The sequence below is a fragment of the Megascapheus bottae genome, chromosome 13, assembly GCF_031878675.1.
Source record: "Megascapheus bottae isolate mThoBot1 chromosome 13, mThoBot2.hap1, whole genome shotgun sequence".
In the NCBI taxonomy this organism is placed as follows: domain Eukaryota; kingdom Metazoa; phylum Chordata; class Mammalia; order Rodentia; family Geomyidae; genus Megascapheus; species Megascapheus bottae.
Window position 1 is genome coordinate 36,649,236 of NC_143521.1, and position 21,704 is coordinate 36,670,939.

General features: G+C 38.9%; 1 protein-coding gene across 1 annotated transcript in view; it reads right to left on the bottom strand.

The window, feature by feature from the left end:
* Window positions 1–15,792: 15,792 nt before the first annotated feature.
* Slc30a9 (solute carrier family 30 member 9) overlaps window positions 15,793–21,704 on the bottom strand; it is a 61,404-nt gene continuing 55,492 nt past the window's right edge. The window contains exon 18 of the mRNA XM_090343662.1: window positions 15,793–16,256. Within this exon, the coding sequence (XP_090199788.1) occupies window positions 16,212–16,256 (45 nt within the window). The 3' untranslated portion in view covers window positions 15,793–16,211. The remainder of the gene's footprint in view (window positions 16,257–21,704) is intronic.

Below are 21,704 nucleotides of genomic sequence, written 5' to 3' on the forward strand. Positions count from 1 at the left end.
TTACTTGTATTATCAGCCAGTAGCACTGGTTCTTTGTGTTTTTTGTAGAGGAGAGGGGAGAATTGACATCTGACAACATGAAGGGCAATGAGAACCCGTCAGCACTTCCTACAAGTAAACTTAAACACTCTCAGGTGAACTTAAAAACAGACCACAGCATATTGGACAATAAGAAACAGCGGAAGAACGGGATTTTTTTTTCTTTTTGCAACCAGCTTGATCAATTTGTTGAAAACACTAAATTAACAAACCTTTGTATTCCTGGAAGCTAGGTTCATTTTCCTCATAAGCATCCATTGCTGGCTAATAGGAAGGCAAATAATTTCCTAGATTGCAACAAAAATATGTCTGCTAGTAAGATCCATTCAAAACCTGTTCATCACACCAATCCATGTGGTCATATGTGCCAGGACATGGTGGAAAACAATGGCCCCTTCATAACCACCCAGCCCAACAATAGGAGTTAAGTAAAGCTAACTGCTTTATGAAATTAGTGAGTTCCTCTGTGCCAGTGGTGTTGTAAGCACCCTGATGTGTCTGCTAGTCTTAATCCTCACAGCAGCCCTGGAAGGCCGTTACTGTTGTCTTCATATTATGGATAAAGAAACAGCCAGAACACTCACTCAACTAAGGAAGTCTCTTTGGCCTTAGGAAGCAGCTCAGTTTTCTGCATGATTCTTGAAACCTTGCCAACACTTTGAACACTTTTGTCTTATTTATGCCATTAAGGGAAAGATGATGTTTATGCTCTTGAAAATACTTCCAAAGCATGTTGCTCATACTTACTGTGCATACACACTATGAAGGTGGCTCAGATTCTCTGTGTAAGTCTCGACCCATAAGTAACATCCGTAAGAGGAAGCCATGCAGACACCTCTTGAAAGAAATAGTAAATTAAAAAAAAAAAAAGAAATAGTAAATTAAAGCCACAGTTCATTCTCATCATAAAAAAGCAGGAAAAGATTGAACCTAGCGAAGGGATACTGTTTGAGAACTCATAGAAATGGCATTGGGGATTAGCCAACATTCTGTCCACTTTGTATTTGCTAGTTCTGTGTTGCCAAGTCTGATCGGGAACAGAGGGTTTTTAATATACCATCTTATACCATCTCGTTGGATGTGTTTGAATTCAAGAGCATGTTAAGGCTATGAGGGGCCTGGTTTGTTGCTGTTCGGCAACCACATGGCATTGGTGGGTCACAAAACATTCAAGGTCACTGGTCCAGCCTAACTCTGCCCAATTTAAGCCTTGCCTTTGTGTGTCTCCTCTCCAGAACTTCATGTAGCAGCCTAACACTGGGGCCAACTTGCCTTTACTCTATTTTCTATGAGAACACATGTGAAGAAACTGTGACAAATCCATTGGTCCTAAGATTTTTATTGTTGGAGTCTTGTGGATTCTCTATGAATAATTTCTATTGGGCTGTATTTGTGTAGAGTTAATACTCACTAGGAACATGTTAATAAAACTACAAAATGCATAGTGTAATATAGAATAGCAAAAAAATTTTGTGAGCAATTTATATAGAAGAGTAAGTTGTTTTTTAAGTGTTAGGTACATTTCTTTTAGGAACTTAAAATGTTATAAGAGTTTTTTAAACATTGAATATTTTTAATTATAAGAGACATTTGTTACTAGAGCCACTTATTTCAGGTGTTCTAATTGGAGTATTGATTTTATTACCTCATATACCTCTAGAATGCCACATGTTCTGTTGGGAATAAAATTGCACAATAAATGTCAAGTCTGTTAAGTGCTTTGATTTGCTCTTCTTGCATCTTTTCCTAATTCACTATAGAAGATTTTTTTTTTAAATAAGGTACCTGAGCCTTCTGCAAGCTGAAGCTTTTTTGCTCATCTCTGGAATGCAAAGAGACCATCACATGCTTAGACAAACCCAGAGACTGCTCAGTTATGTCAAGAGTGGTGAGCAGGAATCGTCAGCAGTTCATTTGAGCTCATGACTGGAAGAAATGACAAAGTGATAACTAGAAGTGACCAGATTTCCATCCAATATTTTGTGTGTTCACACATTGAACTCGTGCTTCTTTCTCCTCATACCATCCCTTCATGAAGGAAAATCTTGGCAGCTGCCCTCTAAGACCTTGAGAAATACACATAGTGATGGTTTGGCAAAGAATGGTAACATGAATGTTGCTTCTCACTCTTACTGCCTAACATATGTATCGACATGACTATAAACACTAGAATTGAGTAAATTTTTGTTCCATAAATTAGGCTAAGAGGTTACAACAAGACAGTTTCATCTTAAGTATAGAAGTGTCTTATTTTTGCTCTAGAGGTTATCCAATGGTTTGGGATAAAAAGCAACACTTAGCTTGGCGTGGTGGCTCATGCCTGTAATCCTATCTACTCAGGAGGCTAAGGTCTGAGGATCCTAGTTCAAAGCCGGCCCAGGCACTAAAGTCTGGGAGATTCTTATCTCTAACCACTAGCAAATAGGAAGTAGTATTGTGGGTCAAGGGGTAGGGCAGGGTAGCCTTGAGCTGAAGAGTTAGTTCAGGGACAGCTTCCATGCCCAGAGTTCAAGCCCCACGATCGATTTAAAATGAAATTTTTAAAAAAGCAACACTTTTAATCCTGACAATTGAAGTTACTAAAACATTTGAAAGGATTATATGAAATTGCTTAGTCATTGAGCATTTCATGGCATGGTACACTTGTACAAGGTAAAGCTGAACTAGGTTGTAGGATACAGAGATCAATTCTACCTTTATAATCTAGCAATACATACTCCAAAAACAAAATCAAGAGCACACTCATAAGGAAAAAAGTTGGATTAACTATTACAATTTTTGAGGAATCCTTGAATTTCAGCTGTGGTGGCTCATGCCTATAATCCTACCTACTCAAGAGGCTGAGATCGGAGGCTCACAATTCAAAGCCAGACTGGGAAGGAAAGTCTGAGACTTTTTATCTCAACCACAAAATGCTGAAAGGTGAAGCTGTGATTCAAGTGGTAGAACACTATCTTTGAATAAAAGAAGCTGAGAGACAGCCCTCTGGCCCTGAGTTGAAGCCCTAGGATAGGCACTAAAGAAAGTTCCCTGGAAAAAAATTGTAAAGCATCTAATGGAAAAAGCCCATATTGATGGAGCAGAAATTGTTATTATTAAAGAAATATTCAATCTCCAGATTTAGTAAAAATCAGTCAATAGCTGGCTTTGCAAAAATTAGGAAGTTCAAAACCAACAAAAGTAAGCTCTTATGTTTATGTCCAATTGTTTTTATGTTTTGGCAGTACTGGGGTCAAAAACCAGGGCTTCATGCTTCCTAGGCAAGCATTCTGATGCTTTTGCTCAGGCAGGTGGGCCTTGTACTTAGATCCTCCCCCCTCCACAGGTCAAGTAGCCTGGGTAAGAGGACTATGCCATAATGCCTCATTAGGTTTTTGACAGGATGCCCAGATAATTCAATGGATCAGTAATAGACTTCGTAGCCAATGAAGCTGGGACAATAGGGCCACGTGCAAAATAGAACTCAAAATGAATCACAGGCTTAAAAGTTCCGGACTACAGAATTTAGAGAAAGTTTGGCAGTGGCTTTGTTAATATGATACTAAAATATTCAACATACTTAAATACTTAATGTTGGATTTCAACAAAGTGAACAACAGGATCCCCAGAGTATACAATGACAAAATTCCTAGAAGAAAACAGTCACAAGTCATACATGATGAGCGTACCTGTTTGGTTGTACAGGCCTATGATCCTAGCTACTCAAGGGGCTCAGGCAGGTGGATCACAAGTTTGAGATTAGCTTGGGCTACAGTATAAGATCTTGTCCCAAAAGCTAAAGAGGAACTTTAAATTCAGCAGTAGGGGAAAATGGCCCAATTAAAAATAGACAATTTGGGGGCCGGGAGTTTGGCCTAGTGGTTAAAGTGCTTGCCTAGCATGCATGAAGACCCGGGTTCGATTCCTCAGTACCACATACATAGAAAAAAGCCGGAAGTGGTGCTGAGGCTCAAGTGGTAGAGCTCTAGCCTTGAGAAAGTCCAAGGACAGTGCTCAGGCCCTGAGCTCAAGCCCAGGACTGGAAAAAAAGAAAAAAAAATAGTTTGAATACATATGTGTGTACACACAGGCTGAAGGAAGGTAAACGCATTGAGCACATAACATGAAAAGATGGTCAACATCATCCATCCTAAGGAAAGTGCAGTCACTTTACTAGGATGGCTAAACCCCTGCCTGTAGGAAAGTATGGTCATATTAGAAAACAGATGGGTACCTCCTTAATTTTTTTTTGTCAGTCATGGGTCTTGAAAGGCCTGGGAGTTGTCCCTGCACTCTGCAGCTCAAGGCTACTGCCCTACCCTTTGAGCCACAGCACCACTTCCTGTTTTCTAGTGATTAATTGGAGATAAGACTCATGATCTTAGTGCTGGGGCTGGCTTTGAGCCAAGATCCTCAGATCTCAGCCTCCAGAGTAGCTAGGATTACAGGTGTAAGCCACCACGCCTGGCTTCCTTAAAAATTTTTTATCAAGGTCAGGGAATGTAGTTCCGTGCTTGCCTAGAATTCACAGGCAGAACAGGAAAAGTTTGTCATAAATCCAGCAATTTGATTCATGGTGGTGCACCCAAGAGAATTAAAAGCACATGTAAACACAATAATCTGTACACATTAATGGAATTCATAATTACCAAAAAGAATCTAGAAGAACGTCAATTTGATGAATGGATGTACACAAGGGTATAGCCGTATTATGAATACTTAGTCATAAAAAGGGCTTCAAGTGTTGGGTGCTGGTGGCTCATGCCTGTAATCCTAGCTACCGGAGGCTGAGAGCTGAGGATTGAAGTTCAAAACCAGCCTGGTGCAGAAAGTCTGTGAGACTCTTATTTCCAATTAACCACCAGAAAACTGGAAGTGGAGCTGAGCCTCAAAGTGGGAGAGCACTTGCTTTGAGCCAAGAAGCTAAAGGACAGAGCCTCGGTCCTGAGTTCAAGCCCCATGACTGTAAAATAAATGTCATTGAGTGCTGCACAATATAAGATGAATCTTGAAACCATGGTAAGTGAAAGATAACAGACACAAAAACTCATTGTAAGTGATTCATGTGTCAATTCAATTTATATGAAATGTCTAGAACAAATACTAGGTTGGCGGATTTTTAGAGATGGTGCACGGTATATGCCTTTTACACAATTAAGGAACCCCACACACACACAGATTAATTTTGAAGATCCCAAGTTTTTTCCCCAAATGAAACTGTCCTCAGAAGTTTAAAACAGTCATTAATATGACAGAAAATAAGTGCCCCTAAGCCTGGCTATGTCATACCAAGAGGTAACTTTGTCTCGGCTGTGGTATGTGACAGTATAGATTTTTCATGAATGATTTGTTGTGCTGCCAAATTTGGTTGAGACATGATTTTTTTTCTCCTTTTCACCCAATCATATTGAACAGCTGCTGGGGAGACCTCACATTGACAGACAGTATTTAGTGACCTACCTCTAGTTTCAGCTAGGCTGTCAAGCAACCCAAAATTTGAGAGAGAGAGAGTTGGTGTGACAGAGTGTGGACAGGATACAATCCACCAAAAGAGGGAATAGAGGATGGTGCCTGGAATGAGAAAAATGTGATCTCTACTTGAGGACCACTGCAGACTAGGGGAGGAGCCAGCACACCAGAGAACATGCTGGTGGCTCATTCCTATAATCCTAGCTACTCAGAGGCTGAGATCTGGAGGCTGGGATATGAGGATAACTGTTGGAAGCCAGCAGTGCAAGGAAAGGCTGACTCTTATCTCCAATTAAACACCAAACAAGCCAGAAGTAGAGCTGTACTTCAGATACCGCAACACTAGACTTGAGCCAAACCTCAAGAGTTCAAGTCCCAGTACCAGCACACACAAAAAGTCATGGACTTTTCTGCCTGGACTGTTTCCAGCTGAAATGCTCAGATCTCAGCCTCTTTAGTAGCTAAGTTCTAGATATGAGCTTATATTTTTCTTTTGATTGATGTTGAAATGGGTTGTTTCTCTGTCCTATTATTCTGTAATTAATCTTTGTAAGTACATTTGTCAGCATTGGATCTTGTGTTTTTTAATCCAAACTAGTAGTCTCTGCTTTTAAGTGTTTAGTTTATGTTATCTGCTTATTAACATAGCTCAATTTCAATTTATCACAATGAGGTGTTGTGGCTTAAAATGGTAGAGTGCTAGCCGCCTTGAGGAAAAGAGCTCAAGGAAGCAACCAGGCCTGCATTCAAGCCCCATGTCTACTCCAGCCCCCCAAATATAAAACCTAAACATCGTTTTGCTGTTGGATTTCTATGAGGCACATCTCTTTTTTTCCCCTTTTTTTGATTATATTTTATCCCATTTTATGTCTTTTGTAAGCTAGGTGTCTTTTTTTAAAAAATTGTTGCTTCTTAAGAGTTTATAGGTTTAGGTATAAGAGCCATAGAATATCCCTTTTCTGTCAACATTTGTGCTATTTTTGTCATGTGTCTTATTTATACATCTGATATTTGTAATTGAGAGTTTTGTTAATAAGGCAATTTGTGTGTGTGTGTGTGTGTGTGTGTTTGGACTAAGGCTTGAACTCGGGGCCTTGAGTTCTTACTTGGCTTCTTCCTTCACAGCTTGTACCCTTATTACACTACTGTTTGAACCACACAACTTTCAGCTTTTTCCTGGTTAACAGAAGATATTAAGCATCGTATAGACTTCTCTGCATAAGCTGGCTTCAAACGTTGATTCTCAAATCTTATCCTTATAGGCATAGCTAACAGCACCCAGCTCATAATGAACTTTATTTTATCTTTTGCCAGTCCTGGGGCTTGAACTTAGGACCTAAACACTGTCCTTGGGCTTTCTCAAGACTAGAGCTCTACCACTTGAGCCACAGCATCACTTCTGGCTTTTTTTCTGTATGTGGTACTCGGGAATCGAACCCAGATCTTCATGCATGCTAGGCAAGCACTCGACCATTAGGCCAAACTCCCAGCCCACAATGAACTTTCTTTAAAACTATATTTCAGCTTTACAAACAAAATAATGACCCATATATCTTAAGATCTATTACAAGGAAACGAGCTCTTCCTGAGCTAGCAGACAAGAAATCCAGATATCTGAAAAGTCATAGTCCTTGGATACTCAACATGTGGTCTATGGGCCAGAAGCTAAAAATCATCAGTGTGCTTGTTGGGAAAGTAGGAACGAACCATCCATACTAACTGAACTAAAAAATGTGCGTGCAACAGGATCCCCAACTTGTGCAGGTTAAAATGTGAGAAGTGAAGTTGTAGCTAATCTATGACATGTCAGTGGAAATCCCAAGGCCAAACAATTCAAAGATAAGGATATGGTTTTTTTACCTGATATGCTTAATCACTATCTTTATGATGGAAAGAGTTAACTTCAGAATGTACTACCATATTTCAGAATGTAGTATAGAAGAGGATGATAGCAATGCTTAGTTTGGGGGTGAATATGAAGAAATTAAGAAAACTGAACAGACACTACCCAGCCCTGAGAGGCACTTGAAACACAGGCCTGTCTTCAGAACAGCAAGCCTCAGAAATGTGCAGGTAACTGGAATCTCAGAAGCCTAGAAAAACTGTGGCAGTAACAGAATCCCATGGAACAAATGAAGTGCAAGCCAGCTGTGACATCTATTTCTTTTTGGAGATCTAAACTTTTTCCACAGTAGAATAAACTGAGAAAATCTCAAACAGAATGGCCTGTAAAATTTTAAATTGCTTCTGTATGAGTTTCTTTCCATCTCTTACCAAATCATCTTAAAAGCTACATCTAAACTTCAATAAGCAAGATTACAATAAAAATGGGTTTTTGACATTTTCTCAGATATATTTATAATGTCTCTACTGAGAACGAATGAATCACAATTTAGAACTCCAACAAGAGACAAAGTCTTGAAGCCACACTTGGGAGAATACAAGTTAAATGCACTGACCCAGTGGAAAGGTGGCCAAAAAGACACACACACACACACACACAATGTATATACTTTTACAAAGTGATTTGTCTTATGTATGTATGTATGTATGTATGTATGTATGTATGTATGTACGTACGTAAGTACGTATTTACTTGCCAGTCCTAGGGATTGAACTCAGAGCCTGGGCACTGTCTTTGGACACTTTTTGCTGAAGGCAAGCTCTCGGTCACTTGACCCACAGTGCTTCCTGCTTTTCCTGTGTATGCGGTATTGAGGAATCGAACCCAGGGCTTTATGCACGCTAGGTGAGCACTCTACCACTAGGCCACAGGCCACACTCCACTCCTGGCCATGATTTCTTTTAATGTCTTTTTTTTTTTTTTCTAGAAGCAAGATAGATGAATTATCCAAAGTGGTTAATGATCTTTGTACCTCTTTCCACTAAGATATTAGTATGAAAATGGTAGCAGAATGGAATTTACCTGAAGGCTAGAGGCAAATTGTTTTATTTCACACACAGGCCAAGTATGCTCTGGAATAAAAGACACCATGAATCTCCTGTTAAGAGAAAGACTGCATTTGTCTAAGTTAGACAGTCATGATTTTGTGCATATTCTCTGTGCCCTAAGGATAGATACTTCACCCAATCCCCTTCTCTGTGTCTGGCCTTGAAAAGGGTGTGTCCATAAAATGGGATTCCTGAGCAGTGTTGTTGAGTGTTATTATACAATGGCCGTTTTCAAATGTCCCCATTTTGTAGTTTTTAGTTTCCTAGGACAATAGTTCTTGTCTCAGATCTGAGCTCTACTCCACAAATCTGCAAAAATGCCAGGCTTAATTAATAGGATGTAACTCAAATTCAAGGAGCTTCTATAGGATGTCTTAATTAAAGTGCATCAGGAAAAGGGTGTATGTAACTTAAACTGTAACCAAAAGGGCCAAGCCACCTGGTCAAAGCAAGAATAGTGATGCTTGCAAGCGCATATAAATTGTGAGTGTGTGTGTGTGTGTAATTCTGTCTTATGTGTGCATTATCTTTTTACGCTCAATTTCTAAACTAGACATTATTACAGGAATGAATAGTCAAAAAGCAGCAAATATAGGGGTTGCTATTTTTTAAAAAAATTTCAGGTAAACTGCAAGTCTTAGAACAGATATCTCACAGGTAAGAGAAGATTACTATGTAATATGGTCTTAAACCATTTTCTCTGCAGAATACTTAATAATATTGGCAAATTGCTTATGATAGAGGAAAATCTAGGAGTCTATAACTAGGAGCTCAGATTGTTACTAAACAGTTTTGGGAAGATGGAAGACCAGGAAATATTTTTATGAAAAAATATCTGTTGGGCCGGGAGTTTGGCCTACTGGTAGAGCGCTTGCCTAGCATGCATGAAGACCCAGGTTCGATTCCTTGGTACCACATACACCGAAAACCAAAGGACAGGGCTCAGACCCTGAGTTCAAGCCCCAGGACTGGCAAAAAAAAAATCTGTTTTGTTAATCTGAAAATATGCTTAAGATTAACTAAAAGGACAATTTTAAGTAAAAAAAAATATAAAAACAGGATAATCAGAATGATCCCAATGTTGTATGCATAGGAAAAAGACCAAAAAGAAACATACTAAATATTAACAATGATTTTATGCATTTTCTTCTATCATTTATAGATCTTCTAAGTAACTTGATTTGTTTTTTTAGAAATATTTTTATTTTTTTTCTTGAACTCTAGGTACTACCACTTGAACCACAGCACCACTTCTGGCTTTTTCTGTGTCTAGCCTTAGAAAGGGTGCATCCACAAAGTGGATTTCCTGAGTAGTTTTGTTGAGTGTCATACAAAGGCTGTTTTCGAATATTTCATTTTGTAGTTTGTTTTTTTGTGGGTCATGGGGCTTGAACTGGGCCTAGATGCTGTCCCTGAGCTCTTCAGCTCAAGGCTACTGCCCTACCCTTGAGCAAAGCACCACTTCCTGCTTTCTAGAGGTTAACTGGAGATAAGAGTCTCAGGTCCTTTTGTGCCCAGGCTGGCTTTGAACCTTGATCCTCAGATTTCAGCTTCCTGAGTAGCTAGGATTACAGGCGTGAGCCACTATACCCGGCTTTAGCTCTTGTTTTTTTTTTTTTTTTTTTTTTTTTTTTTTTTTTTTTTTGCCATTCCTGGGCTTGAGCTCAAGGCCTGAGCACTGTCCTTGGACTTTCTCAAGGCTAGAGCTCTACCACTTGAGCCTCAGCACCACTTCCGGCTTTTTTCTATGTATGTGGTACCGAGGAATCGAACCCGGGTCTTCATGCATGCTAGGCAAACACTTTAACCACTAGGCCAAACTCCCGGCCTAGCTCTTGTTTTTTAAGGTAAGCTAAAAGAGCATACAATTCTTTGATCGAAGTAATTAAGATTATTAAAGTGCCATAAAGTTCTGATGTGAAAAATCCTTATTTAGAAACCCCCAGCCCCGGGGCTGGGAGTTTGGCCTAGTGGTAGAGTGCTTGCCTAGCATGCATGCATGATGACCCAGGTTCGATTCCATGGTACCACATACATAGAAAAAAGCCGGAAATGGTGCTGAGGCTCAAGCGGTAGAGCTCTAGCCTTGTGAAAGTCCAAGGACAGTGCTCAGGCCTTGAGCTCAAGCCCAGGACTGGCAAAAAAAAAAAAAAAGAAAAGAAAGAAACCCCCAGCCCCGTTCGTTTTTTAACCTCCTTTCTTTTGAAGAAGAGCCAAAAATTTAAGGAAAATACTAACCAAGAGCAGATTTAATACCTTGGAGAGTTCTAATGGTGGTAGTAAGGGTATATAGACATGGCTATTTACGTAACTCACTAGTCCTGGGGCTTTAAATCGGGCTAGGCACTGTCCTTGCGCCTTCTCAAGGCTAATGCTCTGCCATTTGAGCCACAGCACCACTTCAGGCCTTTTCTGTGTATGTGGTACTGAGGAATCAAACCCAGGCCTTCATGCATGCTAGGCAAGCACTCTACTACTAGGCCACATTCCCAGCCCTAAGTCTCTATTTTCAAACCTTTACATGGTAATGTCTCATTTTTCATTGGTTTTGAATATTGACAAAATTATGTCCTCAAATATCAAATTATTTTGAATAATTACTTTGGTCTTATTTTTTTATGAGAAGAAATTATAATTCCTACAAACTTAGAATAAAGTCAACTTGAATTGCAGTGGAGGCTGGGTTCAATCTCCAGCACGTGCACAAGCGCGCACACACACACACACACACACACAATTAAAAATGTCTATAGTACAACAACTATATCTCTAAGGTATGTAGCTTTTTAGGTCTATGTTTAACCAAACATGTAATATTCTGACAATATATTAGTAACTATAATGTTTTTGTAAAACCAAGGAAACCTTGTAAGTGAACAAGCATACCACACAAATGACAAATTCTATTTTAAAATGCAGGCATGATTCTTTAGGGGAAAATGTATCAAAATACAATTTCATCTTCAGTACAGTTGCTAAAGGAAATATATACTCAACAAACATTGATTAGCACAAGAGGGAAAAACCCCAAATTAATGAGTTACTCTTATGTAGATAGAACATTTATGAGGGGAAAAAGCATCCTGAGGGACCAGAGCCATCTTAACTTGCTAGTAAAATACAATGTAATAGAAATGAAAATTCTCTTTTTTCATAAAGTCTAGGGATGCCAGCATAAAATGCAAATATAAAGGCTGTCAGACCAATCTTCAATATAAATGCCTTCCAGAGTTCCATTTCAGACACAAGATGAGGGACTGAGGGAGACAATCTTTGAATCATCTTTTTACCTTCAATTCCTTGCTTCACTGACTTCAGACAGTTTGGCAAATTGGGGGTCAACACATTTAAAAGAAATGCTGCCAATGCTTGACAAATGCAATCTAAGAAGATACTATAAATTCCTAGTGCCTGTGCAATTTTTCATAGTTCCCAGCATTCTACTGCAAGTAGGTATCTAGTTTTAAATGTAATAGTATGATTTTAGTAGGGGCTTTATTCAAATTATGAGGTAATTAAGGCAGTATATAAAACTACATGCCAAAATCTCAAGTCTTAGGATATTTTGTTATCTGGGGCGATTTGGGGTACACATGTGTTTGGGGATGTGGCACAGATTATCTCTGGAGAAATCTGAGGTAATGTTCCAGTGTGATTTTCCTGGGTTTCTCAGGATGTTCAGAAGATTCTCTTTGAACTGGATGCTACTGGCCATCACGGTGTTTCACTTAAAAATAGTTCTCAATTCTCATCCCCTCAATGCCACAGTCAAAAGATGGTCATTTTCTATAGTTTGGGGGTGTTATGTATAATTAATTGATTAGTGCTCTATTCTGAGCCAAAGGTAAAAATAGGTATGCTATACCTTTGATAGTTACTAGATTTTGGCTTAGGGTAGATAAGCAGAGGTAATAGATCTTTGACTGGTCCTTTTCTTCTTTCCAACATTACTTTGTAATAATTTTCCAACGAAGATATTTCCCTTGAAAATACTAAAACTGAAAACTAAAGGACTAAGGGCATAGTTCATGTGAACATACAGAACAAGCATGGGGTCTGCACAATTTCCAGTACTATGCAAAACTATAAAACATGTTTCTATTTTCTAGATATAATACTCCTTTATGCCAAATTAATATAAACATACTTTTTGTTGTTGTTGTTGGTCGTGGGCCTTGAACTCTGGGCTTGGGATCTATCTGTTCCTCAGCTCTTCAGCTCAAGGCTAGTGCTCTACCCCTTGAGCCACTTCTGGTTTTCTGGTGATTAATTGGAAATAAAGAGTCTCCAGTACTTTAATGCCTGGGCTGGCTTTGAACCGCAATCTTCATATCTCAGTCTCCTGAGTAGCTAGGATTATAGGTGTGAGCCACTGGAGCCCGACTAATGTAAACATACTTTAAAGTACCAGCCCAGTACAGAATTAAAAAGATGGCAATAAAGAAATTTCAATTATTTAAAATAGTAAAATTAGAAAATTCAAAGAAATAAAAGGAATTGGGCTGGGAGACAGTAGCTCACACCTGTAATCCTAGCTACTCAGGAGGCTGAGATCTGAGGATCAAGGTTTCAAGCCAGACCATCATGAAAGAAAGTCTGTGAGACTCGGGCCGGGAGTTTGGCCTAGTGGTTAAAGTGCTTGCCTAGCACGCATGGAGACCTGGGTTCGATTCCTTGGTACCACATACATAGAAAAAAGTCAGAAGTGGTGCTGAGGCTCAAGTGGTAGAGCTCTAGCCTTGAGAAAGTCCAAGGACAGTGCTCAGGCCCTGAGCTCAAGCCCAGGACTGGCAAAAAAAAAAAAAAAAAAAAAAAAAGAAAGTCTGTGAGACTCTTATCTCCAATTAACCACCAGAAAACCAGAAGTGTCCCCTCAGCTGAAGTAGTAGGGCAGTAGTCTTTAGCTAACGAGCTCAGGGATGGCACCCAGGCCCAGAGTTCAAGTCCTATGACCAACAACAACAAAACATAAAATAAAGTAAAACAAATAAGGAATTGGCCCTTTGGGAGGAATAATTTTAATATCATTTTTAATTATGTCTACACATCAAATTTTAGGTCATAAAAATGAGTTACTTTTATCTAGGGCTGTGAATTTTTTTTGCAAATATAGTATGACTTTATTAAGTAGAAAGTGAATGGATGAAGGGATTGAGTATAACATAGTAACTTGTTTCTTTATTTCCTCATTCAATGGGAGTCTATATAAAACACAATAATCGTTGTCAATATTTTAATATACTTACATTTGAATAATGTTCTCTAATAATTAAAATCTTTAATTGTAGCATTTACAAGTTCCTAATCCCAGGCTGCCTATTACCTGCTCTGTCTAATATAATCAGTAGGGCTGTGAATTTTGAAGTTATTTCACTTAGGGGACGTTGGATATAATTTGAGCTTAGCTGTCCCACATTACCACATATGAAATAACAAGTAGCCAGTGTGATAGGGAGAGAAGGAAAAGACAGAATCCATATAGGGATCCGGGACAGTCAATCACAAAGTTTTATTGTTTTTTGGTGGTCCTGGAGCTTGAATTCTGAGTTTGGGTACTGTCCCTGAGTTTTGTTTTGTTTTGCTTTTCCTTTTTCTCAAGGATAGTGCTCTACCACATGAACCACAGCTCTACTTTCAGCTTTTTATTTTTGATGGTTAACTGGAGGTAAGTGTCTCATGAACTTTCCTGCCTAGGCTAGGTACGAATTGTGATGATCAGAACTTGGTCTCCTGAACAGCCAGGCTTATGGTAGCAAGCCACAACCACACAGTTTAACCCAACATTTTTATATCTTAAATAATAAAACGGGGGGGGGGGAGCTGGGAATGTGGCTTAGTGGTAGAGTGCTTGCTTGGCAAGCTACTCAGAAAAAGGCAGAAGTGGTGCTGTGGCTCAAGTGGTCTATAGAGCACTAGCCTTGAACAAAAGAAGCAGGAACAATGCCTAGGCCCCAAGTTCAAGCCCCAGGACTGGCAACAACAACAACAACCTGGAATATTACTTCACTTAAAATGTAAAGCCTGCAAGAAGAATCATGAATTCAATACCACCCTGGACTGCAATAGTGAGCTCTACACATCTTGGCCACCTTTCTAAGATCCTGTCTTAAAACACATGAACGAAAGAGTTCAGCAGCAGAGAATTTTCTATAGGTTAAAAAAAGTACAATATGGGGCTGGGAGTTTGGCCTAGTGGTAGAGTGCTTGCCTAGCATGCACCAAGACCTGGGTTCGATTCCTTGGTACCACATACTTAGAAAAAGCCAGAAGTGGTGCTGAGGCTCAAGTGGTAGAGTTCTAGCCTTGAGAAAAATCCAAGGACAGTGCTCAGGCCCTGAGCTCAAGCCCAGGCAAAAAAAAAAAAAAAAAAAAAAGTACAATATAAATTCTCACAATTTTCCAGTACATGACATAGCCAGATCAAAAATTACCATAGCAAAACCCTTCAACAATTATTTATTTTCTTTGTTTCTAGTATTACAATTTTCTATTAATTCACAAACTTGCATATCATCAGGTTGAAGACACTGAGCTCCTTAGTAAGCATCGGGCACACCCAGCAGAGATGATGGCAACCGCCACTCCTGCAGAAACAGTGCTTCTGCTATGTGACATCTTAAAGTGCATATGAGTTTAATGGAGACAGCTGCAGTTTTCCACTAAATTTTCAAATTATTTAATTGAATGTTTTTCACTTTGATGCCTTATAGTCATTACAAAGCTATTTACATAATATGTAATAGCAAACATGTTATGCTAAATGCCCATTTATAACTACAAGAAACCCATAAACACACAATTGACTATGACATTATACAAAATCACAACACAAGTTTCAGTGTAAGAGATTTACTTTTCTCTCAAAATAAGAAATATCCCATGGTTCAGATTTACATAAGTAGTGCTTCCTCTTAAATAAATTAAAAATAAATGCTGCTGCCTGAAAAATTATAAATATTTCTAGATATCTTATAGAAGGTTAAAAGGCTTATCTCCTAGTAAATAAACATTATGGTAATGAAACTACCTAGGTAAGGAGGGAAGTAGAAAAAAAGAAAGGAGGGAAGGAGTCAGTCAGTCATTGCACTGACCCACAGAAATGTCTAGGGTTCCTTTATGTCTCTTATTATTAGAAAAATAAACCAAATAAGGAAAACTAATACAAAATGGTAACAACTGTGATCTAGAACAGAATAATAAAATGTCTTCATTAAATTCAGTACTAAGTCATTTCTGGAATGAATATTTGGATAGGAGAACACAACTCTCAGTGCTCAGATCAAAATCACAAAGAAGACAGAAATAATTTCCACATTGGATAAGGAAGGATGGACCTAAAAAACACACTGACCATTTAAAAAACATATTCCAAAATTTAGTCAAAAATAGTCAAGGTTACTGGCAAAGCCTGACAGAATGAAATCTTTAGTAGACACAAAATTTAAATGTTGTTATCCTGTGGATGCCAAGTATTTTTACCAATATGAAGAAAGGAAACATGATTGCAAGTTAGAATATACACTTGTTAAAATAAGAAATTTGAACAAGTGAAGTAACTAAAATGTTCTCTATTGAAGCATATAAACATGATTAGAAGAAAAGAGTTTTAGTTCTGTGGCCTATTCAACTCCTCTTTACATAAAATATTTCCTTCATCTTGAAAAAACAAAATGAAATAAAAAAAATTACTCCAAATGGCGCCGATTCTCTTTCAGTATGGAAAGGCGTAGGAAGTAGCTCATTGAATGCATCTCTGATCCCACCAAGGTGATTCATAGTATCTCCAAATCTACATGCCGAATTTCAGGATTTCGTTTCTGGAAGAAAAACAAATTCCCATAGTATTCATACATAACAACACAAAATCTTGCCTTTCTTTTGATTTATTTTATTACAGCCACTAAAAATATATGATCAAACTATTTTACTATTGCACAGTAGCAAGAAACGTACCTGCTTAAGAAAAAGAGATCAAAGTCGGGTGCGGTGGCTCACACCTGTAATCCTAGCTACTCAGGAGGTTGAGATCTGAGGATCGTGGTTCAAAGCCAGACCAGGCACTAAAGTCCCTGAAACTCTTATCTCCAATTAACCACCAGAAAACTGGAAGTGGTGCTGTGGTTCAATGGGTAGGGCAGTAGCCTTGAGCTGAAGAGCTCAGGGACGTGAGCACCCAGGCCAAGTTCAAGCCCCATGACCCACAGAAAAAAAAAAAAAAAAAAACAAAAAGAAAAAAAAGAAAAAGAGATGAGCAGGTGAACAGGTACACACAGCCCACTACCTGAGTTTACAGGATGTAATACAAAAAAGATGAAGAGACAGAAAGGAATGGTTGAGGTACCAGCCACATTGTAAGCATGAGGCAGATTTTAAGCCCCAATACTGACAATAAAAAGAAAAAAGCAAACCCAAAAACAAAATACTAATAAGAAACTAATACATAAGAATCCTTGGAAAACACTAGAAACATAACCTTTTGAAATAAAAAGAAAATCTCTGCAAAATAATACTAATCTCAAGGTTTTTTTTTTAAAAATACCCTTTGATATATTTTAGTAAAAATCCATACAGTCTTGGGGAAGGCACTGTGCTACAAAACTACAATTATTAAATAAGACTCAACCCTAAGGGAATATATGCACCTTGGGGGTAATCAAGATCATTATTCCTAGTATTATTAGGGTTTATTACTGAGAGCTATTTGCTGGTTTCTGTAACTTTATGGCTTCTATTTTTTTTTTTTGCCAGGATAGAAAAATAACATACCAACCAAGTAGAAACAAAAGGGAAGCAGGAGTAGCTATATATATATATATATATATATATATATATATATATATATACTTAGCAAGGTAGGCTTCATGTCAAAATTAGAACAAAGAGAGGTCATAATTTATTAATAAAGAGAATAAACCATCAAGGTGGCTTACTCCTGTAATCCTAGCTACTCAGGAGGCTGAGGCTTGAGGATCAAGGTTCAAAGCCAGCCAGGGACAAAAGGACCTGAGACTCTTATCTCCAATTAACCTCTAGAAAACAGGAAGCAGTAATTGACTAAAGGTAGGGCAGTAGCCTTGAGCTACAGAGCTCAGAGACAATGCCCAGGCCCAGAGTTCAAGCACCATGACTCACAAAAAAAGAAAAAGAAAAACAATTGTGAATTTGTGTGTATTAAAAACACTGGTATACCCAATTTCATAAAATACAGAAAATTGTATTCCATAAAATACAATTTCAAATACTATTTGAAATGAAGGGACAGATAGGTCCAGAAACAATGGCAGGTGACTTTACCTCACATCTCATCAATAGGTAGAATATTTAGACAAAAAAAAACCAACAATAACATTTTGAAGTTAAACTGTACCGTTGAGAAAACGGACTTAAAAGATACAGAATATTCCATCCAAATGACAGAAAACACATATTCTTCTCAGCAATCTCATCTAACTTTCTCCAAAATAGATCACATTCAAAGCCATAAAACAAGGCTTAACAAGTCCAACAGAAATGACTTCTTACATCTCATCAGAATACACTGGAATAAAACTGAACCTCAATCACAAGAGAAAGTGCAGAAACTACCCAAACATATGGAATCAGAGCAATATGCTCTGAGTGATCAGTGGGTCACTGAAGATATTAGGAGAAATCTAAAATTCTTAGAATTAAATAAGAATGAAAATATAACATAAGAACCTGTGGGATGTAGCAAAGACCATTCAAAAAAAATAAAGTTTATGAGTACCTACACTAAAAAACAAAAAATTCCAAGGGCCGAGAGTTTGGCCTAGTGGTAGAGTGATTGCCTAGCATGCACAAAGACCTGAGCTCAACTCTTCGGTACCACATACATAGAAAAGCTGGAAGTGGTGCTCTGGCTCAAGTAACAGAGCGCTAGTCTTGAGGAAAAAGCCCAAGGACAGTGTTCAGGCCCCAAGTTCAAGCCCCAGGATTGGTTAAAAAAAAATAAAAAGTTGGGGCCGGTAGCGTCGCCTAGTGGTAGTCTGCTCGCCTAGCATGCCGAAGCCCTGGGTTCGATTCCCTGAAACCACATGCATAGGAAAACGGTACGGTGGCTCAAGTGGCAGAGCACTAGCCTTGAGCAAGAAGTGTCCAAGAACAGTGCCCAGACCCTAAGTTCAAGCCCCAGAACCGGCAAAAAAGAAATCCAAATAAATAAGCTAATGAACGAAACTCTTAGAAAATTAAGAATGTGACAACCTAAACCCAAAATTAGTAGAGAAAAAAAATACAGATTCAGTTCATAAAATAAGAGAACAATAAATCATTAAGTACCATAGTAAAGAGACAATCTACAGAATGGGCGAAAAATTTAAATATCAGCTTTTGAACTGATAAAGGAGTGACATTTAGAATATATTAAAACCTTTAAGTTTGGCCTAATGGTAGAGTGCTTGCCTAGCATGCACAAAGACCTAGGTTGGATTCCTCGGTACCACATACATAGAAAAAAAAAAGTTGGAAGTGGTGCTGTGGCTCAAGTGGCAGAGCTCTATCTTTGAGTAGAAAAAAGCCCAAGGACAGTGTCCCTGAGTTCAAGCCCCAGGATGGCCAAAAAAAAAAAAGAAAAGAAAAGAAAAGAAAAAAGGGGGGTGAGGGAAATGGGGACAAAAACATGAGAAGAGCATCAATATGTGTAAAGTAACGCTCCTTCTATCTGGTGAATATAACTGTAACCCCTCTATTAATTACAATAAAAATATATATAAAAAAAACCTTCAAAAACTTACCAGCAAAGGAATAATCCAATTAGTAAGTGGGGAAATGAACTAAACATTTTTCAAAATTAGTACAAATAAACAAACGATGAGGTGTTCCACTTTTTCCCCCCAGTCTAAGTGCTTGAACTTAGGGCATAGGCACTGTGCTTGGACACTTTTGGCTCAAGGCTAGTGCGCCACCACTTCAGACACAAGGCCATTTCTGGCTTTTTCTGCGTATGTGGTTCCGGGGAATCAAACCCAGGGCTTCAGGCATGCTAAGCGAGCATTCTACCACTAGGTCACGCTCCTGGCCCCACCCGGTGGTATTCCACATTCTTAATTACAGCAAAACACAAATCAAAACAATACTGAAATTCCACTTCCATCCAGACAGATGGTATTGTCAAGATCACCGGCAGCTGAGCGCAAGTTGGTGGCTCACGCCTGTCATCCTAGCTACTCAGGAGGCTGAGATGTGAAGATTTCAGTTTAAAGCTAGCCTGGGGCAGGAAAGTCCATGAGATCCTTGGCTACAATTAGTCACCAGAAAATCGGAGGGGGGGGGGGGGGAGGCTGTAGTTCAAAGTAATGGAGTGCTAGCCATAAGCAAAAGCTCAGGAACATCACCCAGACTATGAGTTCAAGCCCTTCAACTGACCAAGAAAAAAAAAAAAAACCACTAGCAACCACAAACGCTGACAAAGAAGAATGCTGGTGGGGAAGAAAGAATACTCATGTATTGTTGGTGGGTCTGTAACCTCTGGAAATCAATATAGAGGTTCTGCAAAAAACAAGTGATGGGGGTTGGGGATTTAGCTCAGCAGAAGAGCCCTTGCCTGGCAAATGCAAGGCCCTGAGTTCAGTCCTCAGCTCTGGAAAAAAAGAACAAACAAGCGACGGGCTGGGTGTTTGGCCTAGTGGTATAGTGCTTGTCTAGCATGCACAAAGACCCAGGTTCGATTCCTCAGTACCACATACATAGAAAAAGTTGGAAGTGGAGCTGTGGCTCAAGTGGCAGCGTGCTAGCCTTGAGAAAAGCCCAAGGACAGTGCTCAGGCCCTGAGTTCAAGCCCCATGACTAGCAAAAACAAAACAAAACAAGTGACAACTACCACATGACTCTGCTTATACCACTTTTGTGCATGTACTTGAAAGAATGTAAGTCAGGGTACAAAAGAGATAACTGCACATTGTTACTGTAGCATTGCTTACAATAGCCAAATTAAGGACTCAGCCTAGTGTCCATCAGTGAATAAAAACTGTGTATAATATGGCCATACAGGATGAGATGAAGTGAAATGAACTCCAGGATAGGGAAACAAGAAGTTTATTTTTGTGATTGTTGTTCTTAATGTTCTATGTGAAGTTATTTCTTTTCTGTTTTTCCCCTATGGTTTATCTCCTGTTGTTACTGTATCTGATTTTGTTACCTGGCATACTGTATATTTATTTGTTTATTTGAAATAGGAAAGGGAAGGAGAAAAACAAGATTGGTAGAGGGTAGGGCGAGGGGAAGGAGGACAAAAACATGAGAAGGGTTATAAATATTAGAGAATTAATGTACCCCCTACCTGACAAATGTAACTGTAACCATTTTTCCTCTACACATTATCCTGACAATAAAATACAAGTTTGAAAATGTGTATATAGGCTAAGAATGTGGTTTAGTGGTAGAGAGCTGGCCTAGCATGCATGAAGCCCTGGGTTTAATTCCTTGATACCACATAAACAGAAAAGCTGGAAGTGGTACTGTGGCTCAAGTAGTGGAGAGGTATCCTTGAGCAAAAGAAGCTAAGAGACATTGCCCAAGCCCTGAGTTCAAGCCTCAGGATGGGCACACACAAAAAAAGTGCATATACACTTCAAAAGTTTTTTTCAAGGAAAAAAAAAAGTGGGAGGAGATGGGATAAGACCGAGTGGTAGAATGTTCACCCAGCATGTATGAAACCCAGGATTCAGTACCTGGGTACACAGAAAAACACAGAAGTCATGCTGTGGCTCAAGTGGTTGAGCACTAGCCCTGAGAAGGCCTAAGAAAGTGCCTAGGATCTCAGTTCAAGCCCCAGGACTAGCAGAAAGAAAAAAGAAAGACTAGTTCAGAAAATATAATCATGCATGCAAACACATTGACTACTTTCTGTACAAAAAAAAGTATGCTAATACAAATATAATAAAAAATAGTTACTGTTCTGTGGGGGTAGATGAATCCTGGGGTTCAAACTGAGGGCCCTGTGTCTCATCTACCACTTAAACCATGCCTCCAGCCCTTTTAGCTTTATTTATTTTTCAGAAAGGGTCTCATGAATTTTTTCAGGACTAGATACAAACCACAACCCTCCTACTCTCTATCTGCTGAATAGCTGGAATTACAGCTGTGAGCCACAGTGCTTGGCTCTATGGCTCTTCTGGTTTTGTTTTGTTTTGTTCTAGTAGCACAGCTAGCTTGCTCAGTGTGGTACTCTACTACCTAAGCCACACCTCCAAAGTTCAGTATTTTGTTGTTTAATAGGAACTGGAGTCTCAAGACGTTTTTTTCCC